The 18,927-nt window shown below is 41.1% G+C and overlaps 2 protein-coding genes and 1 long non-coding RNA gene across 4 annotated transcripts; 2 read left to right on the top strand and 1 right to left on the bottom strand.

Annotated features, from left to right (window-relative positions):
• Positions 1 to 1,508: 1,508 nt before the first annotated feature.
• LOC123961648 (glycine cleavage system H protein, mitochondrial-like) lies at positions 1,509 to 4,722 on the top strand. Its single transcript, XM_046037183.1, has 5 exons — positions 1,509 to 1,712; positions 1,942 to 2,024; positions 2,117 to 2,180; positions 2,960 to 3,091; positions 4,169 to 4,722. Exons 1-5 carry the CDS (start codon positions 1,562 to 1,564, stop codon positions 4,264 to 4,266), a joined length of 528 nt encoding a protein of 175 aa, XP_045893139.1. The 5' UTR covers positions 1,509 to 1,561; the 3' UTR covers positions 4,267 to 4,722.
• Positions 4,723 to 12,891, bottom strand: si:ch1073-390k14.1 (deoxyribodipyrimidine photo-lyase). 2 transcript variants are annotated; one of them, XM_046037181.1, is made up of 9 exons: positions 12,623 to 12,891; positions 9,510 to 10,074; positions 9,038 to 9,349; positions 8,738 to 8,910; positions 7,303 to 7,387; positions 6,967 to 7,199; positions 6,596 to 6,790; positions 6,260 to 6,485; positions 4,723 to 6,104 (listed from the first exon to the last, which is right to left on the bottom strand). In XM_046037181.1, the coding sequence occupies exons 1-9, from the start codon at positions 12,854 to 12,856 to the stop codon at positions 5,560 to 5,562; spliced, it is 2,568 nt and encodes an 855-aa protein (XP_045893137.1). In that variant the 5' UTR covers positions 12,857 to 12,891; the 3' UTR covers positions 4,723 to 5,559. The 2 variants fall into 2 exon arrangements, with proteins under 2 accessions (XP_045893137.1, XP_045893138.1); XM_046037182.1 differs by lacking the exon at positions 12,623 to 12,891 and adding an exon at positions 11,196 to 11,497.
• On the top strand, positions 12,119 to 13,245 carry LOC123961652. Its single transcript, XR_006822752.1, has 2 exons — positions 12,119 to 12,208; positions 12,645 to 13,245. It is a non-coding gene; the product is annotated as an uncharacterized LOC123961652 (long non-coding RNA).
• Positions 13,246 to 18,927: the final 5,682 nt, after the last annotated feature.

The raw sequence follows: 18,927 nt of genomic DNA, 5'->3' as shown, positions 1-18,927 counted from the left end.
TGTTAGGCTGGTCAATAAGAATAAGCCTTGATCCCTGTCTGGTCAGTCTTTGTGTGCTTTCATGAACAAAGGTCACCTGTCAAAACATAAATGATTGGTTATTCTTGGGATATCTGCATGGCTCCTGAAACAACTGATAAGTGTCCTGGAACTGTATCACTTCAGTATTTTTGTATTTCTTTATTTAAAATGGAGCCATAGATGTGCAGATGAGTTAAATTATAAATGGGTAAATCTTAATTAAATTGGCCATCTGGAAAACATTTGAACTTCCGTATGTATCCATTTCCATACACAAATTCCAAAATGGTTACTTATGTTAGAAACTGTGATAATCTTGGATATTAAAGGGCACATTTAGTGGGTAATGTAAATATCACCCACAATAATATTATGGGTCTAAAAGTCTGGTCTGTGGATCTCCAAGAGATGATATCTATTATTCTCATGGGAAGAAGATTTATTACAACAAAACCCTGTTTTCTCCAGAATCTTCTTTTAAATAAACATAATTTTAACATATACCATTTATTTTTATTTATTTATTTTTGTGTGCTGCTGAAGGCTGTGAATTTGTTATCCAACTATCCAATAGCAGTCTTTATTTTCCGAATGGAACGTGATGCAAAAATAATGGCAAAGCAGTACGCCTATCAAACAAAGCTTATCATGGTGATAAGCTCAGTTTGTTTAGTCTGCCGCTGATGTTGATTTTGCTCACAGACTGCCATGGTCAGATGTCTAGAGCAGGATTTGGAACAGAAGCAGGGTCACGGTTAGCTGCAGCTGGTTTTCAGTGATGGATTTACAGATCTGGAAAGTGGCAAATCAGAGATTATACTACATGTTGCACAACTGAGAATCCAGCAAAGTAATCACACATAATATACAGTATAATAATAAATGAATAGTATTTCATTGCAATTGTTGGCAGTAGGAGGTTAAAATAGGTAGCACACAAAGAGTTTGCACTATTATACCAGCAATGAGATGATGTTCATGTTGAATAGGGAAATTGTGGCACAAATAATATGGATCCTGGGTCACTCTAGGGTTGAGGCCAATGAAAAAGCAGCTTAAAGTCTATTTAATAAAAAAATAAAACTGATAGGTAAAGCATACTACAGTAGTCTATGATTAAAAATGAAGGATGGCTAGTTGTAATAAGCAAAAAATAATAATTTACACATATTACCACACATATTTTTGGTAATTACAGTTTTGACAAGTCGAAATAAACACCAAGTTACACATATTGAATATTAGCAAAAAATATTAATTCCAGTTGGACTTCAATTGTTTTGGTAATCATCATTTGCTGTGAATGTGGCTTCTAACTGTAGCATCCCAATATATCAGATATATACTATCAGTAGCTATAAAAAGGAGACCTGTCAGACCCAAAAATGCCCTCTGTACTGGCTGAAAATATGACTGAGCACATACAGTAAATATTTGTTATATCTGATTTTCTCTTCATCAGTGGAGGGCAGTAAAGCGCTACTGATGCCTCGGATATCCGCGAAGGAGATTTCCATGCTCTCATCAGTAAGCGACAAAGATGGCGGCCTGTGGGCTATTCCGCTCCCTGTCTTCCAACTTTTTCACAGTTTTGCCTTTACTTACCCGGTCGCCACCACTTTCTTCGTTGCGGCTGGCCTCTAAACCTTATTTTGGAAGAACGCTAGCCTCCTCTAGCCGATTAACAGCAGGTATTCCCCCTGTTAATGTAATTTATTGTAGCATGTTAGCTCAAATTTTCGGTAGCTAGAGGCTAACATTAGCTAGAGAAAAGGACGAGAGCTGACGACGCTGCTGCATGACTGTCTGTGTGTTTTTTCTCCTCGTTGTCATAACGTTACTGCCCGTGGATTACATAATACTTCAAACTCTTCTAGTGGGAGGCCCTTCGTGTTCTGAGTCTGTTGTGTTATCTTGCAGCACTTAAATTCACAGACAAACATGAATGGATTCGAGTTGAAGACGACGGAATCGGGACTGTCGGTATCAGCAACTTTGCGCAAGTAAGTTTCCTGGCCATGGGCTCACACAGATGTACATGCCCATGCACTACAGTAAATATCTTTTGCGCCTGCCTTTTGACCTTGCTTTGCAGGAGGCTCTGGGAGATGTAGTTTACTGTGGACTGCCAGAGGTGGGAACACAGCTGGCTCAGCAAGGTATGGTGTAAAGTATTATATGAAAGTAATAAAGCCTAATCCCATACATCTCATTCCCTGCTGGTGTGGAGAAAATTGAAACTGTTGACTGTCTATAGCTGGTGATACTAATACTATATATTATATTATATATATTAATTTTGAGACTTGCTATTTTATATATTACAATGATGTGGTCCAATGTTATGAATTTATGGACAAGTGAGCAACATAAATGAGCCTCTGCTTGTTTTTTCAACATACTATTGATTGATTATCTGATTTTGTCAATACCACCACAGTTGTTACTTTATAGATGACTGTAAGATAGCTACGCTGATCTTAGTACAATCCAAGGCCATCAAGAATGACATAAATAATAAGGTGTGTTTTTACCCTGTTTAAGTCAAAAATTTAAATTTTTGTGCAGTTTTGAAATGGTAACATATGTATCTGTGTTTTCTAAAGCACGGATATCAACATGTTTTTCTAGATGAATGATTCTACATTTTAAAGCAAGAGCTACATAATTTTCTCTCATTTGCTTGTTTCTCAGACACAGTTGTGTTGAGAAACAAGCAAGTGCTCAGCTACTTTCCATCCATAATTTTCAAAAAAATGCATGTGGTTGTAAAATTAATTTAGCTTAGCACCTGTGGTTGTGACAACATATGGCCTTTGGCCTCGTGCCACTGTACACCTACTTTAAGGTCAGCATAACTTAGCAATAAATCCCCTGTGCCTTCTGTGCAGTTAACATATTTCTGAAATGCACCTGTTTCTAACATCTACTGTCACAGATGAGTTTGGAGCTCTGGAAAGTGTAAAGGCAGCCAGTGAGCTCTTTTCCCCATTGACTGGAGAAGTTGTAGAGGTCAATGCACTTCTGGCAGACAACCCTGGTCTTGTCAACAAATCTTGCTACAAAGATGGTAAGCACACATAAAGATAAATATTCGTTCAATCCATGTAGATCATTCGTGCATTTATTTGAGTAATGAGTTGGGAAGTCAAAGAAGCAGAAATACATTAGGCAACCCTCTGAAGTCTAAGGTCGTTCGTACAATTTGTATGTTGGCACTAGTCTTTGTTTACCTTCAAAAACAGTTTCTGTAGTGATCTTTTGACTGGTGTATATCTTGCATGGGGAGCAGTCAAATTTTGACTGACAAATGGTTTGCCTGTGCTTGTACCAAAAACCTTAACATGGTATTGATTTGAAAATCATTACATATATATACTGATAAATTGGCTCTCATATATTTTGGTGTATTCGGGTTTAACAACCATTCTTCTTCCCAGTAATGGACTGTGAGCTTGAAGGAAACTGCAGCTAGCTTCATTTTTATATTTGGGACACTAGGGGGCAGTAATGCAACATAACATAAGGCCACTGTAGGATAAAGGAGATAAACCTGGTTTTGTAGTATTAAAAGTAATGCATTGTACCTTGTACAGTCTTTTTTTGTTTGTAAAAATTAACCTTTATAACATATTTTTTATATTTCAAGTTTGAGCTATCTTTATCACACCTGATCCATACCAATGATTTTTGCATGTTTAGCATATTTCTCTATTAAGGTGTACTTTAGATTACTGCTAACCATTTTCTATGGCAAACTAGTATTTCTTCTTGGGAAGTATTTCCTACTTCCGAAACAGTGACCAAGTTTCCTTTCAATTACAACTATGAAAATCCACTTAAGAGACTTGACACTTGGTTGAAATGGTAATCCATCACACAGAACACATTCTGCATTTTGCTATTGAATGACACTATAAATGCATGGTAATGCACCACAAGTTCATTTCGACTCATAACAGAATTACTGTGAATTGCTAATGTGCCTTTGACAACAGTAAAGGCAAAAATATTGTTCACTGTGATGCATTACTTAACTGAAGCAGGTGAAAACCAAATGTGGCAGTGATGTTAAAATATGTGATGCAAAAACACTGATGTGGTCCTTAACTCATAGCTTAACCTGATTTGAACCTATTCAATATAGGCTGGCTGATGAAGATGACCATTGCCAACCCTGCAGAGCTTGAGACTCTAATGGACGAAGCGTCCTATGAGAGATACATCTGCTCCATTGAGGACTAATCTAACACCTCATAATAAGTTCTATACTCCCTCTCTCCTTCGCAAACACCACTGGCAGGGAGATCCACAAGTTGTGCCTGTCAAAGTTACAATGCTTAGATTCCACCAGGGGAACTCAGGAGCTCCAGATTGCTGACCTGCCAGTGTTGTAGAGCTGTGAACATTAGGGATCCTTTATCTACTGTTAAAGACTGACTTTAGGGGACCTGTCTATCTGCACTGACTAAACATCCAATGTTGAGTTGTTGCAGCCTCAAATCCCCACAGAAGAGACAGAGACTCACAGTTAGAAGTTCAGTGAAAACTTGAATTTCTATTGTAGGACAATGTTAGACTTAAAAATGCACTTTGATCTTTATGGTATTAATAATAATGTTGGTCTACACTGCATGTATGACAGCTACACTGTAGACATGGGACCTGTAAATTAGAAAATAAACATTTCCTGAGACATTGTTTTTTTTCATGGCGATTTTTATTTAGACTTGATATTATAAATGTGGGCAGTATTGTGAAAATTATAGCTTGTCACATTAGGTTCTGAACAGGCTATAATACTTGGTGCTATGTCAGAGCATCACGTATAAATAATATAAATGCTATTTGCATATTTAATCATTTGAATCACTTAAAATAAATAAGAAGAAAACCTCTTCAGCCTACCACAACATTTCCAGCCTAAAGTTAAAATCCATTATACAAATATTAAGTATACAAAAAGGTAGCACCACACTCAAAACTCAAGATTGGAACATGATCCAACCTCCTATTAGATGAGGAATAAATCTCAGTTTTTATGATGTTGTTTAGAAGTTTGTAAACAGTGAAATAGGTCTCTAATTTGAAAATAATTCTGAGAAACAATGCAATTTTCCGCACTCACAACTCAAACTCTACAATGTATGTTTATGTGAAACATATCCAGATTTGTTCAAAAATAAAAATGTTCAAAAATATTAATTGGGGCTTTAAGAAAGGAAGCTGCACTGAAACCAAGAATATTAACTAACCCGGACCAGTGTTTGTCACCTGGGCTGGTATGATACCATTGTTCAATACCCGAGATTATACTCAATGAATAAAATGTTCATTTTGCCTCCCTCTTGCAAACTTTGTCTCAGTTTTCTCATCACAAACAAATGTTCCTCACTCTACCCACATCTTTGGGTTCAGTGTATATTTAAAGATGACACTTTTGGGCCTGTTCTTTCCTCATTTGAAAGACTATTGTTCTCTAACAATTTGGTCGTGCATAACTGTCAGAAGACTGTACTTTCAGTCTTGATCTCTGGGTCACCTGAGAGAGGTGACCGCCACAGCAGGTACTATAGAAAACCTGTCCTTGGCTGTTGAGGTTCGTCTGGCCCTGCCCCGAGATGCAGGAGGCCTAGTGAGTCCCTCCATTCTGCGATAATCCCTCTCCAGCCTCTCCTTTCTCTGGGTTCCCTCATGCATCACGCTGGCAGTAAAGTCTCTTTCATTAAGGAAGGCAATGGTCTCGTCCCTCTTGCGGCTCACGTATCCATTTAGAACAGCATTGTAGGGATTTGAGGCGGCATCTGCGTCTGGATCTTGAAGCTGGTGTTTGAATTCCATGCGAGTGATAACAGGCAACAGGAACTGCTTCCCTTCGGTCACCACGTCCCCATCCCTGTGCGATAAGCCCAGAGCCTCGGAGACCAGGCGTGGGGGCAGAGGCACCAAGTCACAGCCTGAGCGCTTGTCCACATACTGTCCGAACACTTTCCGCACCAGAGCTACGTCTTGCAGAGACTGACTCCTCCGCTCGTCCAGGTCTGTAACTATTCGCTCAGGATATGTCTGGCCAAACACCACACCTAAACAGTGAGGATAGCAAGGCAAGGAGATTTTTGTGTTACAATGTAGAGCTGTTTACTGAAGGTAATGTTTTTTTGGCTACACAACTCATTTGAAATGAAAAATATTAAGAAGCCAGCAGATGACCCCCATGGCCTTATGATAACTTCCTCACCAGCACGTCGAAGCATAGATGCGGGACATTTCCAGGGTTTGTGAATAAGCTCGTCTGGCAGAGCTGCAAGTTCAGGACACCACTTCCTAACATAACTGCCGTAGGGGTCGCAGGTCATTGCTGCATTGACGGGGTGCATGACAAAGTTCCAGTGATCCAGACCACACATGCCCCCGTTCTGCCACATCATTGCATCTATGGCAACATCTGCATCCACGAGGGTGTCCTAAGCACATGGAAATGTTGGAAACAGTAAGTAGTACTAATTATACTGTGTGTTGCTCTATATTATATCTGTGCGAGTACATTTAGTGCCTGCAAGCATGCACGTCTCACCTGGAACCAGCGATAGCCTTCTTGCCAGGGCATGTGGAGATATGCTATGAGAAAAGACGCCACCACGTGTCTCATGTAGTTGTTCATCCAGCCTGTCAGCCACAGCTGCCTCATGGCTGCGTCCACCAGAGGATAACCTGTTCGACCTCGCTGCCAGGCCTTCAGGTGGCCACGATCACTGTTCCACCGCAGAGCCTGCAAATACCAGCAGGTGAGTAATGCTACTGCTAATAAACTTAGTTCTTCGTGGTGTGACATAGGCTTTTACTTGCTGATGAAGAAAGTCTTTTCATGTTTATTTATTTGCATATATTTGTAACACTTAAAGTATATTTTAATGTGTTATCAAGATGTCTGTAGCCAATTTCTACCTTGTATGGAGGTCTGAGGGATTCCCAGGGGAGGTCAGGAAACAATGTTAGCTGCCAGTAAGCCAAATCCCTCCATGCAAGTTTGCGCTGGAACTTTGGGGGTCGACAGCGTGCCCCTTTGGCATCCCACAATAGCCAGCGTGGGCTGAGCTGACCAAAGTGAAGGTAGGGAGACAGACAGCTGGTATTTGGGGCATCTGCCCTGCCTGATTCTTTTTCATATCGATACACACCTAGGACACATGGGAGAGAATATACTGTTACATAAAGCCACATTTAACATTCCTGCAAACAGAGTGTATGATATGTTTACAATGTGCACTCAAGGTGCCTCACCATCATGAAGAAAGGTCTCTTGCCGGGCATGTGCTCCCCCTTCACTGAAATCCCAGGACTTACGAATGTTAGCTGCCCAGTCAATCTGAATGCCAAAATGAACACAAGAAAATATTGAGGACTATGATCTAATCTTTATTTATTCTGGCATGCAAACTGGTCAGGGGTAAAAAAGATCAGAAGGATACGCAAGCAGATAAACATACAGTGTAAGAGGGGTCTGTTTAAGTTAACATGTTTGTATAGATAACTTGCAATTGTCTACTGCAACAAGAGAAACATAACGACGCGCAAGTTCGTCACTTTGTGTTGAAAAGTGGTGGGGACATAAGGGCTCAGATTAGGAGTGTGACGATACACTTAGCTCACTAGAGGAGATGATACACGATATTGGTGTCGTGAGAACAAGATGTGATGATACACTACTGTTGAAATCATCAATGCTGGAATGAGTTGGGGGGTCCTCCACCACAAAATTTTGAGCATTAAACACTTAATTTCCTGCATTCTGGTGAAATTTTCTTCAATTTCTTCCTTTCTTGCATCAATTTCTGGTGGAATTTTTTTATTTTTGCAAAAGGTAAACACACTATTCAGGTGGCAGGTGACAAATGAAAATCTTAAAATATAAGAGAACGGAAAACATGGCCAAAAAGAAACTTCCAAAATAAAGTTGTTAAAGTTACTGACTGGTGCTGCACATTTTGGGGTCATTTTACAATCAGTAGCTTTTCTTTGTTTAGCTTAAGTTAAAAAAGGTCAAATTAACCTTTCTCAAAGCATTTTCATTTTGTATTTATCATTTCTTGTTGCAAGCTATTGAGAACATTTATAACAAATGCTTTCAAAACCCCAGGGTAAACAACACTGATGCCGGTGTGACACCAAAATGTGTGACCTATCAGATTCTGTGACCCAAATGGGACGTTAAGCGCCAGAGGCTTTGTTGACGATGTGACGCGGTTGCAGTTTGGTTAGGTTTAGGTACTAAAAGTACTTGGTTAGGTTAAGTTATTAAAAGTACTTGGTTAGGTTTAGGTACTAAAAGTACTTGGTTATAGTTAGAAAAACATTGTCGTTTGGGTTTAGTCACAGAATCTAATAGGTCACAGATTTTGGTGTTAGACTGGTTTTTACCCCGTTGACTTTAGCCTGCATTACATGTAGCTACTGAGCTGCCTCTGGTCTCCATAAATGAACAATTAGCTTAGCTAACATTATTGGTTAATAACAGTGGGCCAAGTTTAAACTTTGCAAAATTTCTTATCTGACAGGACAGTTAATAATGTAAGTTAGCTTACTTTCCCACGGACAGCTTGTTCGGCAATTCAGCTCAGCTGTCAGACTAGCGAACTTGAAAAAAGGAGTTTTCATGCCTCAATTTATTTTGAGTTGTAGCTCAGCCCAACAGGACTGTTCCACTTTGGCTACTGACCGTTGTGCCATCCTTCCTGTGGGGCATGCTTGCCAGGCCTAGCGCGTCCAAAGAGACATCCTGAGGCCAGTGGGCAGGTGTGGGGAGAGACGCAGGAGGGTCCAAGGGAACCCCTAACGCAGACCCTGGGTTCTGTTTACAGCAGCTCATGAAGTGAGACACTGAACCTATTCCTAAATCAAGACATGAAAACACAAAAGTTCACCATAATTGGAACTTACTGACATATTTCAAGTTTTGATTTTTACCACAAATATTTAAGCAAACTCAGTACACCAAATTCATTGTGTTGTGACTAACCTCTGAGTCCCACACCCTCTGTGCTAACAGAGTAAGGGTCTCTGAGACAGTACGAGTGGAACATTCTGAATTTAACACCATCTTTCTGAAGGGCTGACACCACCGCATCATCCCTCTCCTTCAGCCAGGGCTCATAGACGGCATTAGCCAAGACTGTTCTCGCCCCTGTCTCCTTTACTAGATCCTTCAGGGTTCGCAGAGAAGATCCAACCTTATTCCCCTCTCCATTTGCCTTGAGGATGACAAGATGGCTGCCAATGCGCTCCAGAGATGAACAGAAACAAGACAACGCTTGATGAAGCCAGTATTTACCTGTTAAAAAGTAAAGATGTGACAGGACAACAGTCAGTAGTTTTGCAAATGAATAAACTTTAGTTCTGTATGAAAATGTACACAAAAAGCACAGCCACCACTAAGATGCATTTTGATTTCACAAAGATTACCATTAACAATGATTACTAAATCAACTTACAAGCTCCCCCCATAGCCACCGTAATCCCAGGTCCCTCCTCCTCTTCAGGGCTCCAGATGAAGACTGGGATGACAGGTGCACCCACCTCCAGTGAGCCCATAAGAGCAGGGTTGTCACAAAGTCGCAAGTCCCTCCTAAACCACAGCAGTACTGGTGGGGGTGCTAACGGAGAACAGGGCAAACCTAGAATCTGCTGGTTAGCGCCTTTGCGCCGCTGTCGCCTGTTCTTAGAGCGTTTCAGTTTCTCTGATTGATTCAGATCTCCCCCATCCATCATGTGGCCACCTTCTTCAATTGTGTTTTGCTTGGAAAATGAGCCAGACAGTCTGGAGACACACACCGTCTGACTTGTCCCTGGTGTCTCTTTATTAAATTTATCAACACGTGTGCTTTTCTGAAGTTCAGTCTCTTGGGGTGTCTGAGGAGGCCGAGATACCACAGCAAGTTGAGAAGAGCTTCTCTGATTCAGTCTATCTCCAGGTTCTTGGCGGGGAGTTGACAGGCGGTAATCTTTCATTTCCAGTAGAGAGAGAGCCAATGCGTGTTCCAGTTCTTTGTCTTCCGTCTAAAATTTAATTAGGATAACCCATTATTATTGCTGTTAAAATAAGTGCCTATAGTCTTTGGGGTAGAGGTGACAAATTTCATGTACAATATTTGCAACTACTTCAAGTTGTTGCAGTTAAAACTGTCAAGAAGTATGCACTGTAGCTTATATGACCAACCAGGGTTGATGTTTTTCAAAAACTACGCAAGAATGTGCTATGGTCACTGTGTATTTAATTATGGACTGGTATTTTTTAAACAGTCTGTGAGATTGTTGCTGTTGGAGAAATGATAAGCTAGCTAGTGTTAATGCCTCTTCTATTTAGTTCTTTAAATTATAACTCTTTTATGTTTAGCCTATTGAGGCAATTTGTACAGTAAATAATTTCACAGGTATCTTATCTATTTCAAAAAGTGTCAATTTCTTAATGTTGAAGGCCCTACACACCCTTCACACAGGTGTTTTCACTTCTATAAGCTAACCAGGACTGTGGGTGTGTGCAGACAATGCTTGGTGGACATCTCTCTGTTAGGTTTGTTCCACCTGTAAGATTAAAAACAACTTACACCATTGCCATTCTTATGAGCCCTCTGTTGGTGCTAAAATGAGTATACCCATTAATTCTTAGCAGTGCCACGCTGAGCAAAGGTCTAATCAACAAGAATAAGTGAAATACCTGGGTGTGCAGGTAATTAGTTCTGTGATTAGTGACTGACAAAATAGTTTCCTAAATGGCTTGAATCTAACATATTAGATTCATTTGGACTAATGAAACTGAGTGTCCCAGTATCCCAGAAGCCCCAACCACATGGCTTATCCATTTTCATAAACATTGCAGTTGAGTAGTAGTAGTAGTAACACGTGTATAGTTTACATTGATTAGTAAATCTGTAAATATAAAGGTTAATATTAACGTCACTTTCAATAGTTGTTTTTTTCCTAATGTTACTGTTAAAAGACTGCTTGGTAGTAAGGTAAACTTTCATTATGTGATTATTAATAGCTAATATAACTTATGGTATAAAGGTGGGACGTGGCTGCATTTGTACTCATTGTTACGTGAAATGCGTAATTTATACTAACTTATTTGAATACATTTTAATGTATTTCTTACAGCACATTATTAACTTTCAACTCACTGCATGGGGTATTTGGTCCGAGGAAGACAAAACGACACCCTTAACAGGCCACCGCGGGGCAGCTGCTCCCAGCAAAAGAGCGAACGTTAACTTTAATACAAGCTAACGTCAGCTTTAACGTACCATACATATACTGTATGTATAACATCTCCTAAGAGCCAAGTACAGTAAAGGAGTGACTAGTGCGGTCATTAGCATATTTAGAAACTAAGAGTCAGTTATTTTTCTCAGGAGCCGGTAGACAAAATAGGGCTGAAATGCCAAGAAGGACTGAAGTCAAGCCAGCCTCCACTTCGAAAACAGTCAAGCCAGCCCTCGCGCTGTTTTGCGATGTGATGCGTGTTTTTTCTAGGCATTACGGTAACATCGTGTCACAGCACATTTCAAAATAAAAGTGAGCTTCTGCTGAACATAATGTAATTGATGTGGCAGAAACGACTGAATAAATAAATAAACTAAATAAATGAATGCTTAAGACAACACAAGTATCTAAAGAAAATATTACTTTTTTACAGAACGCTTACTAAATTCAGCCAAGATTCAAACTCATGTAAAAACAAAACCTTCTGTTTCCACTGACTCATTTCACTTCACAGTAATAGCAGACCACCTCAGGGTGTCCCTCTGTCAATATCAGAGCAATCTGATGTAGTATTTTGAAATTACAGCCCTTGAAAATGTCTGATATTTTCACAGATTTTCTTTTTACATCGACTATCAATTCAGTTAAATATGCTAATGACCTCACCAGTCACTCCTTTACTGTATTTGGCTCTTAGGAGATGTTATACATACAGTCTATGTATGTATAACATCTCCTAAGAGCAGCCACACCAATTGCATTATGTTCAGCAGAAGCTCACTTTTATATTGAAATGTGCTGCGACACGATGTTACCGCAATGCCTAGAAAAAACACGCATCGCAAAACAGCGCGAGGGCTGGCTTGACTGTCGTTTTCGAAGTGGAGGCTGGCTTGACTGCAGTAATGAAGGTGGGACTAAAATTTAACAGGTAACAAGTTAGCCAGAAAGAGAAATCCAAAGGGATGCCCATGTTGCTCTATTCCTGCTTTTGTCAATGTAACAAAGTTATATTTCTTTGCTAACACGTGTCAGCCATGACAACTTCACTCAAGTTTAGCTAATTTTAATATGGAGTCTTTTGCCTCTCTTAGTGGTCAAGAAATGCAGTTTTGGTTAACTCACACACACAGAGTATGTATACACATTGTTGTTCTGATTTGTTTTCATGTGATTTTTAAACACTCTTACTTGCTTCTGATTGAAATGTATTATTATCTACCAGTATTTATGTTTCTTTCTTTCTTTTTTTTAGATATGTTCTTTCATTTTGAACCACTTTGTAACCCATGTGGTAAAAAGTGCTACGACGTTATAAGTATACCCATATTCAACACTCACTGACCTTCGAGAAATATTCCTTGTAGATGGAGGTGAGGATAGAGTGCAGGGAGCTGCTGGCCGTGGACAGGGGCTGGATGAGGGACATGAACTGTGTGCGGGTCTCCTGGTGTCCCAAAGCCGACACACATATCGCGAAAAACCCTTCTGGATCCTCTCGACCCACCAGCACTTCCCTTAACATCTTTCTGACCAAGGCTTTACTGTCTTCGGCACCAGCCGCTGCTGAAGGAGGCATCTTAAAGTGAAAGGTGACGAGATACTATCTGTATCAAATGCTGTAAAACTCCTGTGAACATATATATATCTAATACATAGTTTTAACTCAATCATTTAGATCAAAATGATCTCCACGTCCGGAACCTGCCCTCAGTGCTGGTTACCAAACAACAGCTGGTTTTGAGTTACACAAGCCATGTGTCAGTGTTTTGTAACCTGGTTTGTAATGGTTTAATATAGCCAGTAGGGGGCGTACAAGTCTAATAAATAAGAGCCATGTAGTGAGGCCAGTGAAACCCATAGGTGCCTGGCTGTTCACGGGATGTGAGGAACAGTAGGGAATCCCTGTTTACATTTCATTAATTACGGATTAGAGAGATTTGGATGCAATAAATGCTATGTCTGGTTTTTTTCGTCTGTTTCTGTCTCTTTGTGTATCATCTTCCCATATAAATATCCCTCCTCTACTAAAGCGGGTCAATTGTCAATCCAATACAGATCCTTGGTTTGATTAGAATTCATGTAAACATGCTGAGGGGCCACCCCCCTTAAGATTACCATTATTTATTTTTTATATATCCTTCATCTTTGCAGGAATGCAGTCCTTTTAGAAATGCACCCCGTGAGACTGAAAAACAAAGCCAGGAGACGTTGTACCCAGCAGTGACTTTTTAATCATGGTCTGTATGCACGCTGTAGAGGCGTTGCTAAGTAATTGATTTTTTTTAAATAAGACCATTCATAGGCATTTGAATGTAGGCAGTAGGGAACAATAATTTGTGACACTTGCAGACCAACCTCTAAAATGATTTATATAGTTGATACTTATAATACTGTATTGCTGGAATTACTCAAAGTCTTGTTTTGTTCGCTAAAAATATTCATCTAAAATATGACTCGGGCTTCATGTACAAGGACATACAGTTTCAATTATTTAGGCTTTTATCTGAGAAGTAGCCAGAGTGTATGAAGGGGAGATGTGTTGAGAGCTGTGGTATGTGGCCAGAGCAAGACAGAAAGAGAGGGAGAGAGAGAAAGAGATTGAGAAAGAGAGAGAATCAATAGTGTTTAGACAGAGAAGTGGAGTCTAAGTGTGTGATCAATAGAGAGCAGAGAGGAGAGATTAGCTGCTTTTCTCTCTCAAACTAACACTGACAAATTGGTGAATTGGTGTATCGGCCCTTGGGCTAAACGGATTGACCTGCTGTTTCCATGTTCTACCGTGTACTGTCAATAAAGATCTGTGTTCATTGTGGCTCTCAATGAAGAGAGTGAACGAAGCACCAGAAAAGAGAAAAAGTTGGGAAGGGAGATGTAGAAGTCAAAACGGGGGAAAGCAAAGTGCAGCTCAGGTGCCCAAGTAGTCCCAATCCCCACAAAATGTCCACACCTCTCTCTCTCATTAACACATACGTGCACTCATATGTGCATCCTTGTAGACACTGTTATAAAACCATAATAACATCTCCAGGAAAATTAATGGAAAGACAGATTAAAAACTAAGTGAGGAGAAACGGGCCACTGGTGTAGCTATTTGCAACTCATAAATCATTCTGACACACCCACGCGCATGTAGACACATGCATAGACACACACACACGTACTGTAATTAACCACAGGCTATTTACTCTCTCCTGCTGTAAATTAGACATGCAGACACAGTTATTACATTAGGGGGATCTGCCATGCAGAATACTAACAGGAGGAGGAGGGGACACTGGCGCACACAACAAACGGCTCATACAAACATAAACACACACGCATACACATACGCAAGAAAGCGGGTATGGAAGAATCATAGACTGACGGGAGTGAAAATGAAGCTGCAGCACAGAGAATAGGGGCCCCCAGCTCTTTGTTCCCTGCTGCATTTCATTATCTGAAACGCCAGCCAACACACACACACACGACACACACACACACACACACACACAACGCACCTCCCCCTTCCCTAAAGCTGTCTGCTTCCACTCCATGCACACAGCACAAAAAAGAGAGGAAAATAGAGATACTGCGTCAGTGCCATTCACTGGCATCTGGACTCGGTCATGACAAGTATGCCTGTATGGTCATCCTGAGCAGATCAGCCTGTCCAGAAGCTGCTCTGAGTTGAACAGTTCTCTTCAGCCTGCGCTGGCAGAAAGTCCCATAAATTCTATTTTAAGCAGAACAATGGGAGATAAGGACTTGATTAAAGCAAGTATTGATACTCTGTCTTGGGTAGCTTGTCTCCATTTAGTTCATTTGAAGTTTTTTTTCTTTCTGGCAGTCCACCTCCTTCTGTTTGTGTGTGTGTGTGTGTCCTCTGGTTCCCCCTACCTTCCTCACGCCTCTCTGTCCCTCTGTTTTCCCACGGTGATCGATAGCTCATTACAATCATTGACTGCGGCTCATCAGCACCTGTTAAGGTCTGGAGAGACAGAGAGAAGGTGCATGTGCGTCTTAAGGTGTGTGTTGTGTGATGCATGCCTATTGATAAATAGAAAAGATTGGTCTGAAATGAGTCAGAGGTGAAGTTTGACATTTCAATGGTTGTTTTGTGATTCACATTCATTGCTGCAGGCGTCTAGTTTTTGTCGACGCTTTATGGTCTGTGGTCTTGGGGAACATCTTATTATGCAACTCACGTGGGTACCATGGTTTGTTGCTATGGTGATTGCCAAGGGAGCTAGAGTATTATAGGTGTTTATCCTAGACAGGAGACAAGGATACTCACCGTCTATCAGGACACGCTTCAATTTACCACACAGTTTGGACCACACATTAAGATCAACACAGTCACAGAGGAACAAAGAGAAAACACAACATACAACACAGTCAAGTGTGGATGTGATTTAATGGGTAGATTATTCAGTATTCATATTCCTGGAAGACAGACCTTGTTCAAACACTCAGTTATTGGTTTAATGCGTCACTGCAGCGTTTGTTTTTGGAGAGGACAGACTGTGAGCAGAAAGAAGCAAACAGAGAACAAGAGAGAGACTATTAGAAACTACAAACCATGGTTAAAGGCAAGGTGAAATGTGTAAGAAAAAAAAAGCACACAATAAAAAAAGACAATGGTGAGACCTCTGAAAGTCACCCATGGATTCATTCACAGGATGTGGTCTAAGAAAAGAGGAAAATTGCCAATAAGAGTGTGAAGTTTTAAAGGAAAGGGTATATAAATAGAGTGAATACAATGGAGAACTGAGTCTCTCAGCCCATGCATAAATTACACCCATCATTTACATATTCATTATGTTTTGTGTACTAATGAGAGTATTTGCTTAATACTTCCACCACCACTAGCAGCTTTTGTTTGACACAAGATTTTAAAGAGCAGGGGAAAAAGACAAAAACAAGGGAGAAAGGGTCATCTTAGTAAAGTGGTTGAGGTCAATGGCACACAATTGATTTTACTGATACTTGAATCAATCGTATCACAGTTTGGTGCGTGTGTGAACAAGTACAACCTGCACAAGGCTGGTAGAGATGTGAAACGAAGTGCGCATGATGGGGGTTGGTAAAAGTTAATTAAAACAACATAAGCTTTCTCCAAAGTCAGGGCTCTCTTTTCGTCTTCCTCCTCTTGTCTCAGTGGAATAAGTAACTGCTGTGGTAATTACCAACACGGCAGTCACTCTGAGCATTCCTTTAGGTGCCAAAGAAGTCTCCCAAATGACAACAACGACCGCCGATTTGCGGCGTGCATTTAGGAAATTAAAAGTTGTATATGTGTCAATTAAGTAATGTTGTGTTTATATACAAACACACTATGTCCTACACACAGACAGGGTAGCCTAAATGATTCCGAAAGTGAATGAATGAAATTAAGGGAAGAGAGAGGGATGGAAATATAGAGACAGGGGGAAGGGCAACAGAGGGATGAGCTACAAATGAGAGCGATGGCGGTGGCAGGTTGGCACAGTGCCATCCAGTCAGGACTTGAGCGGGGGCGGGCATGGGCATGGGCGAAGGGGCGAGGAGAATAAGAATGGAAGAGGAAGAGAAACAGACCTCCATACTACTACCATGGTGCCACCTTGGCACAGGCACCGCGTGGCGAAATGAACAGCAGAACGGGCAGAGAAAAGGAAGAAATAGAAAATATCAGAGGACAACAGAGCATAGAAGTGAGCAAGATGCCAGCAGACAGAAGATGACTCAGATGTAGATGGATGAAGGGAAGCACAGAAGGATGTTAAAGAGAGAAATGGATGATACTATGAAACTGTAAGGTGTAACTCTGTGAAAGACCATTGATAATACGAAGGAAAATCTAGTTGGATAACTGTGAATTTTATCCATTTTCCGACTTTTCTTTCTCTCTATGCCAGCCACTGTGTGCCAGCCAGCGGGCACCATGCCAACCTGCAGTCATGGCATACGCGAAGCGATCAAATCGGTCGGTGGACTGTCTTAGTCAAAGACAAGGAGACTCACCTCTGAGGATTTGCTGCTAATCACCGTTTGTTTGAATGGACAAAACCAAGAAGACGTGCCCAGGCAACGGTTGCCAGCGATTCTGTGATGGCATCTTTTCGGAGGCGGCAAGGGCAAGGGGAGAAAGATGGCACAGCGCCAAGCTAACATAACACACACATTTGCAAACAGAAATGTCCACACGGTGAGGAGAATATTTCGGATGCCTTAAATGTTTTGGCAATGGCATCCCCTCAAGGGAGAGACCAGAAACAGAGATGGCACCATGCCAAACGCAAACTGGTAGGCATTGACTGGCGCCACCAGAAGCTGTACGAAAGTGTAGTCATGGACACAGAATAGTAGCAGAAGGTTGGAACCAGAGCCACAAATCCAACTGTGGTGGGAGTATGGGATAAAAACCATTTCCTCAATGCCAACTCTACTCAATGCCAACTGCTGCACTGGAAGGAAGTTGCTTCCCATTACGAAGAACCAAGGGGATCGTACCATTCCATTATGGAGAGAAAGAGTATGTGCAAGAAGAGGAATAATGAGCAAAATGAATAAAGGACATAGAAGAAGAAAAAATGGGGAATTTTGTGCTTAATGAAGAACAGTGGGAGTGGGTGGACAAGGATGATGAAGAGCCTCTTTTCTGCACATGCACACCTGGGATGTTCTTAAAGGGATATCCCCTCAGACTGCTGTGTGTGTCAAAGGGAGGGATGTGTTGGCATCATTTCCAGGGTGTCAAGCTGTGTTTCTCTATTGCCAGTCAGGGAGGGTTCTGCAGTCGTCAGGGGCGGGCAACTGTCTGGGCATCTCATCTGCAGCTAATTAACAGCCACACACTAATTCTAACAGCCGATCATAATTAGCGATTTAATCGCTCGTCAACGCTTTTCTCCCCCCTTAAATTGTGCCTCCTATTTGGACACGTGCGGATAAGCTAAGGAACGCTGGATCCCCCTCCCCTTCTCGTCCTTATTTCCTTCATCCTTGGCTCCAGACTCCAGTGGGATCTTAATTAAGCCTGGGCTTCATTATGCAAATGGAGTACAATAAACGACAGCAGAGGTGGAGCTGGATCCAGACTGAAAAGGAACGGTGGGAGGGGAGCACTGGAAGTGGAAAATGAAGAGATGTGGAAGGTTACCAAACTCATCTATAGGATGTTATTGCACTACAATAATTGTACATTGTTGTAACATGTATGTCTTCGGTGTACAACTACCACGTGTGCTGTGAGAACCAACATTTTGTGCTGTGATGCTCCATCTCTGTTGCCATTGGAAAAACTTCTCTGAAATAACACTGGATACGCAAAATGTCGTAAAGCAAATTCATAAGGGAATAGTGACAATGAATCCCTTAATAACACCAGTTGGCCGTTGTCTTGGATACGAAGAAAGATGGTAGCGATAGGGAGAGAGAAAGGAGGCAGACAGAAACACTGACAGTGGCAGCAGCATGGCAGCTAATGTCATCTCAGTTTAATCATCGCATGGGATCATGGGGTTCATGAAAATTCATTTGCATATCATTAAATGGAGAGAGGTTATTTGGTACGGGCAGCCAAAATGGGATTGGATGAAGCAAGGAGAAAAAAAAGGCAAATGGAGGGGCTCGTTATTAAACAGCAATGTTTTATAGTCCACCAGCCGATTCATTTAATTTGGGCGT

The sequence above is a fragment of the Micropterus dolomieu genome, linkage group LG22 (genome assembly GCF_021292245.1).
Source record: "Micropterus dolomieu isolate WLL.071019.BEF.003 ecotype Adirondacks linkage group LG22, ASM2129224v1, whole genome shotgun sequence".
In the NCBI taxonomy this organism is placed as follows: Eukaryota; Metazoa; Chordata; class Actinopteri; order Centrarchiformes; family Centrarchidae; genus Micropterus; species Micropterus dolomieu.
The sequence above is the reverse complement of the archived record's forward strand: the minus strand, read 5'-3'. Positions and strand labels throughout refer to the sequence as shown.